The 19,954-nt window shown below is 38.4% G+C and overlaps 1 protein-coding gene across 3 annotated transcripts in view; it reads right to left on the bottom strand.

Annotated features, from left to right (window-relative positions):
- The window catches only part of LOC143039461 (uncharacterized), a 206,591-nt gene that overhangs the window by 17,200 nt on the left and 169,437 nt on the right, over window positions 1-19,954 (bottom strand). For all 3 annotated transcript variants that reach the window (XM_076209552.1, XM_076209553.1, XM_076209554.1), the window contains exon 3: window positions 10,332-10,523. In XM_076209552.1, coding sequence (XP_076065667.1) covers window positions 10,332-10,523 — 192 coding nt within the window. The remainder of the gene's footprint in view (window positions 1-10,331; window positions 10,524-19,954) is intronic.

The raw sequence follows: 19,954 nt of genomic DNA, 5'->3' as shown, positions 1-19,954 counted from the left end.
ATATATATATATATATAATATATATATATATACTGTCACAGTTCACATTCCCCTATTCGTAGACATAATTTTCTTATATATACTGTCTCGTTTCACGTTCCCCTATTCAAAGACATAACTTTCTATCTCTTTTCCTTTTGCATTCTCATGCCCCACACCATTTTCAAGTGTTCTGCTTTCTGTTACGACGTGAAAGACCAAAGGTCTTCGACATTGACATTTTTATGGCTAACCGGTGGACACCTAAGACAGTCCCACAGCTTGGGTTTCCTGTGCCAAGCACAAGCTTTCGTTGTCTTTGGGTTCAACCAGCAATTCAATGGGAATTGCTGGATCACCATATGTATCTTTTATTATCTATATGTCTTGTAATATTTTTGGGTTGAGATATGAGTCCCAGAAGTATGGTAAGGGGCCCTGAATAGACTTAAGATTAGTAAGTAAGGAGTAGGAGGTTTTCTTATGTAATTTAAAAGCCATTAGGTGCCAGTCCATGCCCTAAGTGGTGTTTGGCAACCCCGTGGTCATGTCAGCCTATGTAAAGACTGACCAGATGAGGGTCGAGGCTTTTTTTCTATCTTCTTTCCCCCAAAGAGGAAGCTGCCACCTTCCATAAGTTTAAGATAAAATCCATGTTTATGTATATTTCTCGTTACCCTTTTTGTTTGTACTTCAGTGTGATATGTGGTGACAATGATTTATCATAACTTAGGAGTGTCTTAATTTTGGTTTAACAATAAGTTAGCATGGAGTTTTTAATCTGCTTTTATTAATTCTTTATATTGTAGTTTTAACTATACTTGTATTTTTGTTTCCTTCAATTTTAAATTCAGTTGTTTGAAAGGTAAATGTTGTTAAATTTTAGTTAATGTGTATAAATGTGATTTTAAGTTTTACTGTCAATAGAACATTCGAATCTGGATAATAATCTCTTGTTTAAAACAAAGTTCATTAATCACAGTCTAAAAGTAGATAATCTAAAGCCCACTTCCAAGGTTGTGACAATATATATATATATATATATATATATATATATATATATATATATATATATACACACACACACACACACACACACACACACACACACACACACACACACACACACACAGAGCTCGGTGGCAGATTGGTAAAGCACTGGCCTCACAAGCCAGAGAACCGGGGTTCGATTCCCCGGCCGGGAGGAGATAAGTTGGGTTTGTCTCCTTTCACGTGTAACCCCTGTTCACCTAGCAGTGAGTAGGTACGGGACGTTAGTCAAGGAGTTGTGACCTTGCCGTCCCGGTGTGTGATGTGTGAGTGGTCTCAGACCTACCCAGAGATCGGCAAATAATGAGCTCTGAGCTCACTGCCGTAGGGTGGTGTCTGGCTGTCTCGACAGAGACTGCAGCAGATCCGAGGTGAATACACACACACACACACACACACACACACACACACACACACACACACACACACATACACACACACACACACACGGGTGGGGAGTGAACGTGAATGCCCGAAATGGTATCTATGCAGTGCTAGTTAATTGTATTAACTCGAAATTAGCAAAAATGAATGAAAACGACTCGAAAGCCAGTTGCGAATCAGAGCCATCTGGTGGCAATCCACTGAACCGCGATGTAAACAAACAATTAAACACGTGTTACGACAATGACTTCATAGGGTTTGGTAAGTACGAAAGAAAGAACTTAAGTAGATTATTAGAGATAGAGAAAGAGATGAGCAAAAATAGGACTCGGTGGGAAAATGAAATCATGGACTTAAGAAAAGAGGTCATTGGTTTAATAGATTGTATAACTAAGGCTAATCTTGAAATTTCTGGCCTAAGAAAAACTAACTTGGATCTTACAAACGAAATTAAAGAAATGAAAAGAGACATAAATGAACTGAAGAATGATAATGAAAAGAAGAAAACTAATGATAATAACAATAGCGAAAATCTAAAGCAGGAAGTGAACAACAAATTACAAGAATTGACACAAAAGATCGAAGAAAACTTAGGTGGGGACAGTATCCAGGAAATTAAGAAGTAAAAAGAAAATATTGAAAATAAAGAAATTGCTTTCAAAGAAATAGTCAAGCAGCAAATGCAAGATAATGCAAAAGACACAATCATTCAAGTGATTAACGAAAAAGCAAATTGGGTCAGGGATACAGTAGATAGGAAGAAATGTATTGTGGTTTATGGGCTTAAAGAAAAACAAGGATTGGCGAGGTACATGAGAGAAAAAGAAGAAAAAGAGACAGCAGTAGAAATCCTTAATGAAATTCAGGGGGGAGACAGTGATTCAGGCACAGACCTAGAAGAGACTTACAGAATTGGTCGCTATACTAAGGATAGGAATCGACCTCTAAAGATAAAACTAAGGTCACAAATGGTAGTAGAAGACATATTTGAAAAAGTAGGTAACTTGGCAAAGAGTGAAAAGTACAATAAGATATGGATAAAAAGAGAAATGAGTACTGAGGAATTAGAAAAAGAAAGGGCACTAAGAGAAGAAGCAAAGGAAAAAAACTTGAAAAGATCGGAGACAGAATGCAAAGAATTCCAGTGGAGAGTAATAGACTTGAGATTAAGACAATGGCGCTTCAAAACGATAAAAACCAAGGGAAGAAGAAACCAGGGAGAAGGAAGAAAATTAAAAGTGGCCTATACCAACATTGATGGACTAATTTCGGGACTGAACGAACTTAATGATTATCTGTTAGAAGCAAAACCAGACATAATGGGAATTGTAGAAACTAAACTAAGAGGTGAAATACCATCCACTGTTATCGGACAAGGTTTATACAACTACTGGATAAAAATCAGGGACAAGAAAGACCTAAAGGTGACAAAAATTGCAGAGGGCAAAGGTAATGTTGAATTGATCATGATAAAAGTCGAAGGCAAGAATATGAAAAGTAGAAAGTTTGTGGTGACTTATGTGCCTCCAAAAACAAGCGCTTGGAAAGAAAACGAACATACAAAAATGCTAGATGATACAAGAAAATCACTCAATGAGATACTAATGGGTAAGGGTAATCTGGTAATTATGGGGGACTTCAATTGCAAAGAAATTTGTTGGGACAGCATGACAGTGCAAGGAGGAGATGACTCGTGGGGCAATGTACTGCTAGATATGACCATGGAGTACACAATGACCCAATGGGTCCGTGAAAACACAAGGTACAGAAATAATGAAGAACCATCGAAACTAGATCTAATATTTACAACAGAACCTGAAATAGTGCATAAAGTCCAGTATGAGACACCAATTGGAAAGAGTGACCATGTACTCATCGAAACTGTACTAAAGGAAGAAATAGACATAGAGAGGAACGAAAAGCATAGGAAAGGAAGACTGATGTACAACAAAACAGACTTTACAAAACTAAAGACATTCTTCCGGAATGCAAACTGGGAAATATTTTACAGGGAAGAAACAACAGTGGAAGAGAAATGGAATATATTGATGGAAAACTACAATGAAGGTGTAAACAGGCATGTACCAAGACAAAAGCGAGAGAGAGAGTACATTAAATGTTGGTTCAACAAAAGATGCAGTGAGGCAAAAGACAGAAGGGACAAAGCTTGGAAAAAGTGGAGAAAAGACAAAAAACAAAGCAAATGGCAAATTTATGTTAACTATAGAAATGAGTATGTCAATAAGAGAAGAGAGGAAAAAAGGAACCATGAGAAGGATATTATAGACAAATGCAAAGAGCAACCCAAACTATTCTATCGGTATGTGAATGGTAAACTTAAAAACAAACAGGAAATGGTGAAACTATGCCAAGGAAACATAGAATACACAGAAGATTTAGAGATGGCCGAAGTCATGAACAATCACTTTAAATCCGTTTTCACCAGAGAGAAAATACCAAATTGTGACATAGATAAAAACAAGAAATCTCCCCTCATGAATGAGTTTACAGCATCACTAAAGGAAATATCAGAACATCTATCAAGGCTGGATGTCAGAAAATCACATGGCCCGGATGGTATTGCAAATTGGATTCTAAAGGAGTGCAAAGAAGAACTAACAGACAAAATACACATCTTAATAAACAGCTCACTCAAAGAAGGAAAGATACCCGAGGACTGGAAAAACGCTAACATTGTACCAATACACAAAGGAGGAAACAAAGAAGAACCCACCAACTATAGGCCAGTATCACTAACAAGCACCATAGCCAAAATTTGTGAGAATATAATCAAGAATAGATGGGTAAAACATCTGGAAGACAATGACATATTAAACCCAAGACAATTCGGATTCAGACAAGGAAGATCATGCTCCACAAACTTAATATGCTTTTACTCAAGACTAATAGACATAGTGCAAGAAAGAAATGGATGGGCTGATTGTGCATTCCTAGACTTGCAAAAAGCCTTTGACAAAGTACCACACAGAAAACTACTAAAAAAACTGGAACACATAGGAGGAATACAAGGAAACCTACTAAAATGGATAGAGGACTTTCTGACTGGTAGAAAGATGAGAGTAGTGCTCAGAGAAAAATATTCAGATTGGAAAGAGGTGATCAGTGGAGTACCGCAAGGATCTGTGCTGGCACCAATAATGTTTGCTATCTATATGAATGACATGGACGAGGACGTGAACTGCTACATGAGCTTCTTTGCCGATGACGCCAAACTGCTAAGGAAAATAGAAACTGAGGAGGACTGTGAAGCACTGCAAGAAGACCTAAATAGGGTATGGAACTGGAGTCAGAGTTTGGAAAAAGCAAAAACAGAATATCAGGAAAATATACAATTGGAACCAAAGAAGTAAAGAAAGTAGGATCCGAAAAAGATTTGGGAGTAATTATCACGAACGACTTGTCCTATGATATACAGATTAACAAAATTGTCGGGGAGACTTACAACTTGCTAAGATCAATAAAAGTGGCGTTTACATACTTGGACGAAGACATGATAAAAAAAATATTGGTTACATTGATAAGGCCTAGATTAGAGTATGCGGCAACGTTGTGGTCCCCCAGTACCAAAAAGAATATAAAGAAAATAGAAAGAATCCAAAGGGCAGCTACAAAAATGTTACATGCACTTGCAAATCATACGAGGAGAGATTGGCTAAACTGGAGTTACCGACACTGGAGCAAAGAAGAGAGAGAGGTGACCTATTGACCATCTACAGAATCATGAGAGGCACAGAGGTACTCAATAGAGAGAACTTACTTAACTGGGACAAAAGAAACACAAGGGGACATGGAAAGAAAATAAAAAAACATAGCTATAGAAGAGAACTGAAGAAAAACAGTTTTCCTCATAGAGTTTTGGACACTTGGAACAAACTGGACAATGAAATAGTATGCGCAAAAACCATTCATGAATTTAAAAACAAACTAGACACTGCAAGATACAAAGGCGGGACATCACGAGCATAGCTCCTCTTCCCGCAAAATACAACTAGGTAAATACAACTAGGTAAATACACACACACACACACACACACACACACACACACACACACACACACACACACACACACACACACACACACACACGGTTTTTTTTTTTTTTGGAGAGGGATGGACTCGAGACTGATGAAATGGTACATAAGGGAGAACAAAAGGCAGAAAAGGAAAAAAATTAAAGGTAACATATACCAACATAGATTGATATCGGGAATAGATGAACTGAATGACTATCTGGAACAAGAAAAACCAGATATAATGGGGATTGTGGAGACAAAATTGAAAGGATCATTACCACCATATAGTATAGGCCAAGGATTATATAACTGTTGCATCAGAAACAGAGAAACAAAGCAGGGTGGAGGAATCATGTTGCTAACCAAGAAAGACCTAAATGCGACAAAAACACAGAAGGAGAGAACAATGTGGAGTGATTATGATAAGAGTTAAGAATAGAGATATGAAAAATAGAAAGTATGCAGTGATTTATGTCCCACCTAAAACTCACGCATGAAATGAAAGTGAACACTCCAAAATGCTGGAAGACACAAGAAAAACACTAAATGAAATACTAAATAAAGAAGGAAATATGGTAATTATGGGTGATTTTAACTCGAAAGAAATATGTTGGGAAGAAATGACTGTGAAAGGTGGAGAAGCACTGAGGAAACATATTACTGGAAATGACCATTGATTACACATTGATGCAAAGGGTCAAGGAAAACACCAGATATAGAAATAACAATGAACCCTAAAGATTGGATTTGATATTCACATCTGAACCCAAAATTGTGGATAAAATTGAATACAAGACACCAATTGGAAAAAGTGATCACATACTACTAGAACTAGAATTAAATGAAGAAACAAATATAAAAATGAAAAATACAGAAAAGGAAGACTAATGTACAAAACAGATTTTGGGGAACTATTCTTTCAAGAAGCAAATTGGGAAAATTTTAATAACGAAGAAACAAAGGTGGAAGAGAAATGGACAATTTGGAAGGAAATCTATAATGGAGTGGAGAAGTATGTGCCTAGACTAAAACTGGAAAGAGTATACATAAAATCCTGGTACAAAACAAAGTGCAGTGTGGCAAAAGACAAAAGAGAAGCCTGGGAAAGATGGAAAAAAAAAAAAATCTGAGAAATGGAAAATATACACCAAACTAAGAAACGAATATGTAAAAATATGTAGGGAAGAAAAAAGAAATTATGCAAAGGACATAATAGACAAATGTATAGATCAACCAAAATTATTTTATAGATATCTAAATGGCAAACTTTTATATCTTTTATATATTTTATCTTTTATAGATTTTATAGATATCTAAATGGCAAAATAAACAGAAAACACTTAAATTAAGTCAAGGTAACAGAGTATACACAGAAGATATAGAAATGGCAGATATTATGATCAAACTTTTCAAATCTGTATTTACCAAAAAGAAAATCTACAAAATTGTGATCAAAGATATGAAGTAAGATTTCCTCCAATGAAGGAATTAGATATTACTCAGAATGAAATAAGAAATTAAATATTAAAGCTTAACATGTTCACATGGCCCGGACAGAGTTGCAAACTGGATACTAAAGGAATGTATGGACGAATTAACTGGAAAAATATACAAAATAGTTGAATGTTCACTCAAAGAAGGAAAACTACCAGGAGACTGGGAAAATGCCAATATAGTGTCAATATATAAGCGAGGAAATAAGGAAGACCCAACAAATTATAGACCGGTGTCCCTAACAAGTACAATAGTTAAAATTTGTGAGAGGATCATCAAAAATATATGGACAAAATATCTAGAGAACAATATACTGAACCCAAGGCAATTTGGATTCAGACAGGGAAGATCATGTACCACTAATTTGATTTGTTTCTATTCAAGATTGATAGATATATTGCAAGAAAGGGATGGCTGGGCAGACTGTGCCTTCCTGGACTTACAAAAGGCATTTGATAAGGTACCACACAGAAAATTGCTATATAAACTGGAAACAATAGGAGGCATACATGGAAAACTATCTAATTGGATGGAGGACTTCCTATATGGAAGGAAAATGAGAGTAGTACTCAGAGATAAATATTCAAAATGGGAAGAAATGAGTAGAGGCATCCCACAGGGGTCATTGCTGGCTCCGATAATGAACAAAAGTATTGAATGTTACATGAACTTCTTTGCGGATGACGCGAAGTTATTAATGAGAATAAACTCCGAAATAGACTGTGACTCATTACAGAGTGATCTGAACAAAGTCTCAGAGTGGAGCAAGAAATGGGAAGTAGAATTCAACATCAAGAAAAGCAGTATAATTGAATTTGAGAAAAGCAAGAAGAAAATATCAGGACAGTATAAAATTGACAGAAAAGAAGAAAAGAAAGTAAATTCTGAAAGGGACCTAAGAGTAATCATCACCAAAGACATGTCGCCAGATAAACATTTAAATAAAATAGTCGGAGAAACATAAATTTGTTGAGATCAATAAAGGTGGCCTTTAAATACCTGGATAAGGAAATTATTAAAGAAATATTACAAACACTGATAAGGCCAAAACTGGAATATGCAGTGCCAATATGATCACCCAGTACAAAAAATAGAAGAAAATTAGAAAGAATACAAAGAGCAATGAAAAAGATGGCCCCAACACTTTCAAACCTGACATATGAACAAAGACTGGCCGAAATGGAATTGCTGACCCTGGAACAAAGAGAACGAGGGGACTTACTAACCGTCTACATAATTATGAAAGGAAAAGAACGCCTTGATAGGGAGGACTTCATAAAGAGGGACAGAGGAAAAACAAGAGGACATGCAATGAAACTCAAAAAGGACAACTACAGAAAAGACCTGAAAAAGAATAGCTTCCCACACAGTGATAGATATAGGGAACATATTGGACAAAAAAAAATAGTGTGTGCAAACACAATACAAGAATTTAAGAACAAACTTGATCTTGCAAAATACAAAAACGGGTCACCATGAGCATAGCTCCCCTTCCTGTACAATAGAACTAAGTAAATACATGAAGTGAATTACTAGTAACAGCAAGGTCATGCAAACAATCTTTCAATCTGTCGCCCCTGGAATCAAACCGAGACCTAGCTTGATGTCAAGCCACCACCTTACTAATTGCAACCATAGGAGCTACTATTTGGTAAGGTGACAGCTTGGCATCAAGCTAGGTCTTGCTTCGATTTCCAGGGCAATGGCCAGAAAGATTACATATATATATATATATATATATATATATATATATATATATATATATATATATATATATATATACATACATATCCATACACACTGAATAGTCCCCAGTGCAGATCTTAATCTTTTTTCAACCACATTAACTTTTTACTTTTAATTCCATGTTATCACGAAAGAGACTGACAATGCGCTCGTCGGAGACATATACGGAAACTGATACGAAGTGAAGCCAAGGGCTCGAACCTCAGCTCAGACGTATCAAAGTAACAGTGACTAACCACTGTGCCATCTCTCTTGATATTGTAGTACAGTTTTGCTTTCTCTAAAATTATATTATCTAAGCTATATCTGTTTTCTGGGTTGTGTAAACCTACATTTAACAAACTGCACTTTGATATTCTGAAGTTCATTTGCCATTTCTCTGAACATACAAACAATTCATTAAGATCATCCTACAGTATCTTGACATCTCCCCTAGCCCTAATATGGCATCCTATTTGAGTGTCATCCACAAATTTACTAACATCACCATTAATCCCATTGTCCAGGTCATTTATATAATGAACAATAGGGGGCCCAAAACTGAGATCTGGGGAACTCCACTAGTAACATTACCCGACTGTTTTGTCACTAATCCACAATGTAATGCATTCAAACCCTTTTCCTCCTATGCCATAGGCTTTGATTTTATTTAGTAGTCTCTGGTGGGGTACCATGTCTAATGCTTTTCTAAAGTCAAGGTAAATAACATCATAACTATCATAGTTATACGCCTTGTAGACATTAGTGTAAAAGGATAAGAGATTAGTTACACATGACCTAACATTGGTGAATCCAAGCAGGGAGTCACAAATCAAATTATATCTCTTAACATGAGCCCTGATTCTATCAGCTATTACTGATTCCAAAAGAGAGAAAGAAGAAAGATAAAGAGAAATAGAGAGAAAGAAAGCGAGAAATCCACCTTATTCCCCATGGGAAAGATCTCTCTCTCCGTCTCTGTCTTTCTACTCCTGGAAACACCATTCAGCTTCTAGGGTTGGCAAAAAACTAGGTAACCCAGTTTTACAAACATTTTTTTACCCTATAACAAATAAGAAAATAACTTATTTCAAATGAGGATGCCTATTTCTTATTTCTTATTTAATGAAAAATATCTTGCAAACATGTAATAATGAAATTTCTTGACAACGATATCATTCCTTATTTAAAAGAAGAAGAAAAATGTGTAGGATTCTTCACCATTTTCAAATTGTATATCTTTCCTCTTCTGTACAATTTGAGATGTTTTATATTTTGCAAGTGATGTTCCTAACCTTGATTATAAAAAATAATACTTCTCCTCAATTTTCTCCCCTTTTCCCCCCAGTTTTAAAAACCCGAAAAAACCAGGTGGGTTGGAGGGAGAGGGAGAGGGAGAGGGAGAGGGAGAGGGAGAGAGAGAGAGAGAGAGAGAGAGAGAGAGAGAGAGAGAGAGAGAGAGAGAGAGAGAGAGAGAGAGAGAGAGAGAGAGAGAGAGAGAGAGAGAGAGAGAGACAGTGAGAGAGAGAAAAAGAGAAAAAGAGAAAAAAAAAAAATTATTGCCAACCCTGCCACACGGTGACCCGAGTTCCACCTCCTCACTCCTCTTGGAGATGAATCCCCAACCACCCTCTACCCCGGTCTTCCTCCTCAACTTCAGCTTACCATACAGGTGGGTGTTTTGTTCCTCCCCGAAAGTTGGGGTGGCCACAGTGGTGATCTCTGGGCCAACAGAGAAGTTAAGGTTGCAGAAGGAGCCCTCACAGCAGCAGAAGTACATCATGGTCTTTGTCCAGAGGGATGATGCCATGCATGCCGTGTTGCTGCATTGCTTCACATTGGAGTTTTGCCAGCAACCTGAAACAAGAAGAGATGAATTCAGTAACCTACAGACACATAAATACAAAAACTGATCATGGGTCACTACTATGTTAGTATGCACTGTACAATGGGGAAAACAAGTATGTGTTATTAAGTGGTTTTAATATTCAACAAGAACCCACTGTGTTGGATAAGAAGAAATGAAATAGATGATATCCATATATTTCGATCACGGACTGTGATCCTCTTCAGTGGAATACAGAGTAGTGGAGCAAAAGGCACATCTTATATACAGAGAAAGAAGAAGGAACATGGGTAGGACTCAGTGGGTTCTTGTTGAATTTTACGAATGTGTTACGGCATTACTTTGGTTTTAATATATACTGTGTGTGTGCATATTTACCTAGTTGTATTTACCTAGTTGTATTTTACAGGAAGGGGAGCTATGGTCATGGTGTCCTGTCTCCGTATCTCATTTTATCTAAACCAGGGGTTCCCAAACTTTTCAGCTCATTGACCCCCTAGTAAAGTTTAAGATTTTCTATAGACCCCAAAACTATTAATTCACGAATTATGTCAATTTATTATTATTATTGGTGTTGTTATTGTTATTAATACTAATAACATTATTATTATAGTTATTATCCTTCATTATTATTATTATTACTATTATTATTTTTATTATTGTTATTATTATAGTTCTAGTTATCAATAGTTATCATCATCATTTTGATCCATTATAAAAGGTCTAAATGACAACATTCATCAAGGCAACGGCGTTCCAATAATGATACAGACACTTTCACATATACATAAACATAAGTGTTTTAGAATAAATATTTATGTTATATATTCTTTTTTATATTACTATAAGTAATATTCAAGTCAATAATATTACACAAGCTCGTCATCTTGATGTTCATTCACGATGTGGTTGTGTGTATGTGAGATTCTCCCTACATGCACAGAATGGGGAGGATTTTTGACTCAGAGTGAACTGACATGGTTTTTCTTTAAGTTTAGATATTGGTTGGTTGATCATTCTCACTCTTTCAGTACGGGAAGAGAACAGGATCATTTCATGCTAACCATCTAATTTTAAGACTGCCTTTCGACCCCCTAGCAATCTACTGACCCCCTTTCAACCCCTTGGCTATTTGTTGACCCCTTGGATGGTCTCATCAACCCCTGGGGGTCGATATCAACCACTTTGGGAACCCCTGATCTAGACTGTTTTTAAATTCATTTATCATTTTTGCACACACCACATTCTCATCTAACCTGTTCCAAACAGGTTTCTTCTATAATTGTCTTTCTTGATTTTCTTTCCATGTCCTCTTGTATCTCTACTATCCCATTTGATCAGATCCTCTCTATCAATAATTTCCATGCCTTTCATGATCCTATAAATAGTTATCAAGTTTCCTCTCTCTTCTTTGCTCCAATGTCTGCAAGCCTCTCTTCAAATGATAGTTCTGAGAGCGTTGGTGGCAATTTCATAACTGCTCTTTGTATTCTTTCAAGTTTTGTTATACATTTTTTGTACTTGGTGACCACACCGTCGCTGCATACTCCAATTTTGGTCTTATCAAAGTCACTAGTATTTTCTTCACCATTTCTTTGTCCATGTATATAAATGCCACTTTGATTTTATCAAATTATAAGTTCCTCCAAAAATTTTGTTTATGTTTCTCAGAGGACATATTATTCATAATAATGATTCCCAGGTCCTTCTCTTTTTCCACTTTAATTTCTTCCTCTCCTAATGTATGATCCCATTATTCTTTTTTTGCTTTTTCCAAATTCCATTATACTACACTTCTTAATGTTGAATTCCATCTCCCACTTCCTACTCCATTCCCATACTTTATTGAGATCACTCTGCAGCAACTCACAATCTTCTTCGGTGTTCACTTTTTTAAACGTTTTTGCATCGTCTGCAAAGAAGCTCATATAACTTTCAATTCCTTCACCCATATCATATATGTATAGCAAATATTACTGGGGCCAGAACGGTTCCTTGTGGAACTCCACAAATCACTTCATCCCGATTGGAATGTTTGTCTCTTATCACCACTCCCATTTTCCTTTCATACAAGAAGTCTTCCATCCACTTAAGTAGTTTGCCCTGTATTCCTCCTGCAGTTTCTAATTTCTTTAGCAATTTCTTATGTGGCACCTTATCAAAAGCTTTTTTCAGGTCTAGAAAGGCACAATCAGCCCATCTATCTCTTTCCTGTACTATATCTACAGTATTAGTCTTGAACAGAAACACATCAAGTTTGTGACACATGATCTTCCTTGTCTAAATCCAAACTGCCTCGGATTTAGTACATTGTTTTTTTTTCCAAATGCTTTAGCCATGTAATTTTGATCATTCTTTCACAATTTTTGGCTACCGTACTTGTAAGAAAAAAATTCTCATTTATCAAAATTTGTTTTTCCATACATCATTCTTCCCTTTCTATATTGTTTGTTTTTTCTCATGTATTTTTCTTCATTTAGTTCCAGTTCAACTAATATGTGATCACTTTTACTTAGTGGTGTCTTATATTCATTCTTGTCCACTATTTCAGATTCTGATGTGATTATTAGGTCTAGTCTCAATGGCTTTTCCTCATTTCTATACCTAGTATTCTCTTGTATCCATTGTGTCATTGTATGTTCATTAATCATATCAAATAGTACATTTCCCCATAGGTCATCTCCACCCTTCACTGTCATCTCTTCCCAGTAGATTTATTTACAATTAGTTACCCATTATAACTATTCTTCCTCCATCTTCCATTATCTTATCTAGTGTTATCCTTGTGTCTTCTAACATATTCTTGTGTTCTTTCTTTCCCCACGAAGCCGTTTTAGGAGGCACATGATCTACCACAAACTTTCTGCTCTTCTTGTCCCTGTCCTCTCTTTCCATCATGATCATTTCCACTCTATTCTTTCCATATGTAACATTCCTCACACTTATATCCTTAGTCAGGAACATAACTCCACCACCTTGTTTTACTTCTCTGTTTCTAATCCAATAATTATACTGTATATAAAATGTCCTACACTGTTGGGTGGTTATTGACCTTTCAATTTTGTCTCCACAGTTCCCATTTGTCAGGTTCCTATTCCATCAGGTAATCATTCAGTTCATTCAAGCCTGTTATTAATCCATCTATATTTGTGAAGGACACTTTTAATTTTCTGTTACCTCCATCCTGTTTTCTGTTTCCCTTCTGTTTTTCTCTCCTATGAACCATTTCCTCACTTTCATATCCACTATTCTCCAATAGAATTTCTCTTTGACTGTTCTGTTCTCGTTTTTTTTTCCTAAACTTCGATTTTTTTGTTTTTGTTTTCTCTTTCCTCTTTATTCATCTTTTTATCCATACCTGTTTGTACTGATCACTTTCTGCTAGTTTTCCCGTTTTTGATAAGACATTCTTTGTTGTCGTTTGTGACCTGAATTTAACCTTAATTGGTCTGGTCTTGTCTATACTGTATTTCCCCAGTCTATGTATTTCTTCAATTTCTTTCCCTATTTCCTGTTCACCTTCTTGAAATATTTTTAGCATCTTGTTCACTCTTTTCTCATCTCTTACTCTTGTAGTCCTATTTGGATCTTTCTCTTCCATTCCTAATATAATTATACATTTCTTTTTATCTGCTAAGTCTTTACTAAATTCTCCTTCTCTCTCATCACTTTAATAAATGTGTCCTTAGCGTGTTCCTTCATCTATTGTTTCACTATATCTCCTAAATTCAATTTTGCTATCCTCCTGAGAGGGAGAGAGAGAGAGAGAGAGAGAGAGAGAGAGAGAGAGAGAGAGAGAGAGAGAGAGAGAGAGAGAGAGAGAGAGAGAGAGAGAGAGAGAGAGAGAGAGAGAGAGAGAGAGAGAGAGAGAGAGAGAGAGGAGAGAGAGAGAGAGAAAAAGAAAGAGAGAGAGAGAGAGAGAGAGAGAGAGAGAGAGAGAAAAAGAAAGAGAGAGAGAGAGAGAGAGAGAGAGAGAGAGAGAGAGAGAGAGAGAGAGAGGAGAGAGAGAGAGAGGAGAGAGAGAGGAGAGAGGAGAGAGAGGAGAGAGAGATGATGTGGATGAGTGAGTGGGTGGATGAAAGGTGGAGAGGGCGAGAGGAGGAGGAGAGGGAAGTGGATGGGAGAGGAGAGTGGGTGATACAATGAGTCAAAAAAACACGCCCACGAAGTGTTGCTCGCTTCCTACGCCCACACGGCCTCCTCGCCCGCCCTCCTCTTCGATCATGCACGAGCCGTTCACAATGCACTCGCCCCGTCCCGACCCGCTTCGACCAGAGATGTCCTTCCTCCTCCTCATCATCATCCACCTCATTTTCTTCTTCTTCTTCTTCTTCTTCTTCCTTGTCTTCTCCCTCCTCTTCTTACTCCTACGCCTCCTCTTCTTCCTCCTTTTCCTCTTCTTCCTCTTCCTACTCCTCCTCTTCTTTCACCTCCTCTTCCTCCCCCTCCTCCACTTCTTCTTCCTCCTCCTCTGGTCCGCAGGGGTGCCCAGGCTCTCACAAAGGTCAGGCAATTGCAAATTTATCGCTTTGTCTTTTGTCCTCTCCCCCCCCTCCACCTCCTCCTCCTTCGTCTCCTTTTCTTTCACTATTACCATCGCCGCTGACACCATCACCATCATCGCTACCTCATATTCCTCCTCCTCCTCCTCCTTCACCTCCTCCTCCTCCTCCTCCTCCTTCACCTCTTCCTCCTCCTCCTTCACCTCTTCCTCCTCTTCCTTCACCTTATCCACCTCCTTCACCTGCTCCTCCTCTTCCTTCACCTTATTCACCTCCTCTTCGTTCACCTTACATACCTCCTCCTCCTCCACTTTATCCACCTCCTCCTCCTCTTCCTTCACTTTACCCACCTCCTCCTCTTCCTTCACCTCCTCCTCCTCCTCTTCCTTCACCTCCTCCTCCTCTTCGTTCACCTTACCTACCTACCTACCTCCTCCTTCACCTCCTCTTCCTTCACTTTATCCACCTCCTCCTCCTCTTCCTTCACCTTATCCTCCTCTTCTACGTTCACCTTACCTACCTCCTCCTCCTCCTTCTCCCCCTTCACCTCCTCCTCCTCTTCTTCCTCTTCCTTCACTTTATCCTCCACCTCCTTCACCTTCACCTTCACCTCCTCCTCCTCCTCCACCTCTTCCTCCTCCACTTCCTGCCCCGTATAGGATTGACTATACTGTATTTTATGCAGCCAACATTCAAAGAGACATTTGCAACGCCCCTACGGACCAAAGTTACGTATTATTATTTTATTCAGAGACTAATACCTAATTTTTAAAAATCTGCCCAACATCTAATTTCAATTACTTTTTGGAACACTCCCCGAATCTTCCCTTTGCCAACCTAAAAGAGTTAGTTAGAGCCAACGAAATAACACAAATACACAAACACGCGTGCGCGCGCGCGCGCGCACACACACACACACACACACACACACACACACACACACACACACACACACACACGACTCGGTGGCGTGGCTGGTATAGTCCTCGACTGTCACTGCGGCGATCCGGGTTCGAATCCTGCCCAGGGCTGAAATAATTTCAGTATTGCTGCGGTTCGAGTCGTTACTCCAACTCTCGTGGGCGGTGAGTTGGGGTGTGTGTTTGCGTGTAAGGTCAGCATTACCCATAGATCGGTCATACGAGCAGCTTTCTTCCGGGAGGGAAATAGCTGTCGATCACGAGTCCAGGACGTGATCCAAAGGCCAAGGTGAACACACACACACACACACACACACACACACACACACACACACACACACACATATATATATATATATATATATATATATATATGTGTGTGTGTGTGTGTGTGTGTGTGTGTGTGTGTGTGTGTGTGTGATTGAAGGTGGACAAAGAAGTCACGGGTCTAGTTCCGAGTTCCTGAGTTTATTCCTGACCGGTTTCGCTCTATGCTTCTTTTTCCACCTTTAATCAACTTGTCACAATGTACCAGCATATATATATATATATATATATATATATATATATATATATATATATATTTGTGTGTGTGTGTGTGTGTGTGTGTGTGTGTGTGTGTGTGTGTGTTAAAATAAAAGCACACTAAGTATTTATCGTCCGTGCACATAAAAAAAAGACATACTCCACATACTAGGACCGAGAATCCGGCTGCTACCACCAGAATGACCTATCAAGGTGCACAACACAAGTATGTAAATACAACTTGTATAATGTCAAACAGTCATGGACGGGATGGGGGGGGGGGGGATTGGACATCCGCGATAAACACGCTCGGATCCCTCCGCCAGCGCTCTACCTTCGGGGGGTTTCGTTCTTGTCGAACGCCCAGGCGACTTCATTCAGCTTGTTCTTTTTTTTCAGACATTTTTCTTCAGTTCGGTAGGAAACTCTTGCGTTTCTTCGCGACCTCGCCTCGGGGTTGGCTTCTCCCAAGCAAGGCGGTCCTTGTTAACAATGACCCGGATACCCTCCAAAAACACACACACACACACACACACACACACACACACACACACACACACACACACACACACACACACACACACACACACACACACTCACTCTCTCTCTCTCTAAAGACCTCTTCGACACGCTTCCGAGGTCAGTGTTCAGGGATGCACGAGTAAGATGTCTCAAGTATTATTATTATTATTTATTTTTTAACTGGCGCTTCTGAAGACTTTCTCCCGGAAAAATATTGAACCAGTTGAATAAAAAAAAAATCCATTTTTGGGACTGGCGCTTCTGAAGACCTTCCGGAAATTTTTTGAGCAGTCGAGTCTCAAAAAAGTCCATTTTTGGGACTGGCGCTTCTGAAGACCTCCCGGAAATTCTTGGACCAGTTGAATAAAAAATAAACCATTTTTGGGACTGGCGCTTCTGAAGACCTTCCGGAAATTCTTGGAGCAGTAGTCTCAAAAAAGTCCATTTTTGGGACTAGCGCTTCTGAAGACCTTCTCCCGAAAATTCTTTGAGCAGTTGAGTCTCAAAAAAGTCCATTTTTGGGACTGGCGCTTCTGAAGACCTCCCGGAAATTCTTGGAGCAGTCGAGTCTCAAAAAAGTCCATTTTTGGGACTAGCGCTTCCGAAGACCTCCGGAAATTTTCTGAGCAGTCAAATCTCAAAAAAGTCCATTTTTGGGACTGACGCTTCCGAAGACCTTCTTCCGGAAAATCTTGGATCAGTCGGTGAAGGAGTGAAAGCAGCGAAGCATCTCAAATCAAGACATTTTGGGCGTGGGAAAGGGGAGGCCAATACGAGAGGAGTGCCCCTCCATCTTGGCAGATCACTGCTGGATGCCAAGGAGGAGGGTGATTAGGTTAGGTTAGGTTAGGTTAGGTTAGATTAGGTTAAGTCCCTGAGGCTAAAGCCGAATATTTATTTTTTAGAGTGATTCTTTAAGTGGCAAAGCTGCTCACGTTCCAGTGACTGGAAACTCTGTCCAACAATGGACGGCAACCATGATGATGATGATGATGATGATGATGATGATGATGATGATGATGATGATGAAGAAAAGAAGATTTTATGTATAAAAATAGTTTTATATCACACTAATAAATAAGGTCTATATATGTACATGTAAATAAAAATGCAAATTCCATAAAGTTCTTCCTAAAAAAAAATTACAAAACATCAATGAGCAACTTATTTGCATTTCCCCAATATTGATCTTTCATCTCACTCTTTCAATTTTGGATTTCTGTTCATCATTTTCTACTTTCAGCTGATAATTTTCTGAAATATCTACTACATTTAGCTGCCTTTTTTTTCTCTCTCTCGCTACCAGCAAGCACTTCATTGCTGTCAGTGCTGTGGCCTGTGAATCTCTGATCTTCTCATTACCAAGAGTATGGAGTCAGCAATAGTCGAGCCTGTACGGTACAAGTTGACACAGGTTTTGTCCAACGGGAGCAACATCCTAAACAAATGTCTGTCCTTCAAAGAAATACTTCAAACCTTTTGTTTCACTCTAGATTGCTTTTTGATTGCTTCTTTACATTCATTTACACACATGAGGAATAAAAATGAAATAAAATAAAATAAAATAAAACAAAATCAAACCCAAATAGACATTAGATAAAATCCTGGGACCATCTTAGTCAGTGGTTCGCAACCGGTGTGCCGCCAAAATTGAGGGCAAAAATAATTTTCGTATTACCAACTCTCTCTGTCATCCATTTTTGTTCATTAAAGCAGCATCAGTGTAAAGACGAGTATTTTCATACCATCCAGGGACAAAATTTTGTTACACTGATGTTGAATCAATAAAATACTGACAAACTAGAATTTAGATTTTCTAATAAGGGTGTCGGAGACTTCTGAAAGGCTTGGGAACCACTGGTCTAAGTAATCTCACATATTTCTCTGGAAGAACTTAATCCTTTTCTTAAGTAGGTCTGTTGCTTTTTCCCTTATAAGGAACAAAAAGCTTTTAGTATATAATAGGTCTATTGGTATGTCATCGGCTGGTAGGCAAAATTTTGAGGGAAACAATTACCAGCTGCCGGTCAAAAATAGAGGAAAAATTGTCACTGTTGACTAAGTGCGATCCTGTGATCTGACCGAACGCCAGCCCACCGGGCCGGGACCTACGAGGAAAGGCAAGGTTGTTGATGGGATCTGGACTACACCAGTACATAAATTCATCTAAATTAATCAAATGAAATAACTGCACAACAGATGACTTTTTACAGTCTCCATTTTTGTATATATACGAGGTTTGATGTCTTTATATCTCTTATTCTCAATCTGTGCACTGAAATTTTCCTCAATTCGAGGAAGGAGAGGGAAGGGGAGGAGTATGCAAATAAAGTTGAGAAGGTTCACATGGCCCCAGAAAAAAAAATCATAAAGACTTTCCAACTGTAGCGGAAAATCTTCCAAGCATTTACATTTCATTTGTTCTAGTGGCCGTAGTTCCTAGGAAAATCATCATCTTGAGTATGGAAAATGACATTCATTATGACCTTCAAGCAACTGAATTCACTTTTACTCGCGTCAACTGCACAGCGATGTCCTTCGCTCCGTCTACCAACAACACACTCCGTTAAAACTCCAACTCATACTCCTGATGACGTTATGACTCCTGATGACGTCATGACTCCTGATGACGTCATGACCCCTTGTGGAAACCACAACACCTAGTCACCGACGCTTTCTACCACCTGTGGGTGGCCTGAGTGAGTGAGTGAGTAAAATGATGTTCATTATCGGTCGGGAATGTCAACAACGCGCATGCTCAAGATGCCACGGCGCATCGACATGACGTCACAAATCCGATACTGTACACTCGTGTGTGTATTTACATAGTTTTACCTAGTTGTATTTTACGGGAAGGGGAGCTATGCTCGTGGGGTCCCGTCTTCATATCTCATTTTATCTAAACTATTTTTAAATTCATGTATTGTTTTTGCACACACCACTTTCTCATCTAACTTGTTACATCTGTCTATT

Source organism: Oratosquilla oratoria, chromosome 26 (assembly GCF_046742065.1).
Source record: "Oratosquilla oratoria isolate Oo_2021 chromosome 26, ASM4674206v1, whole genome shotgun sequence".
NCBI lineage: Eukaryota > Metazoa > Arthropoda > Malacostraca > Stomatopoda > Squillidae > Oratosquilla > Oratosquilla oratoria.
Note: the sequence above shows the minus strand (reverse complement) of the source record. Positions and strands in the feature narration are given on the sequence as shown.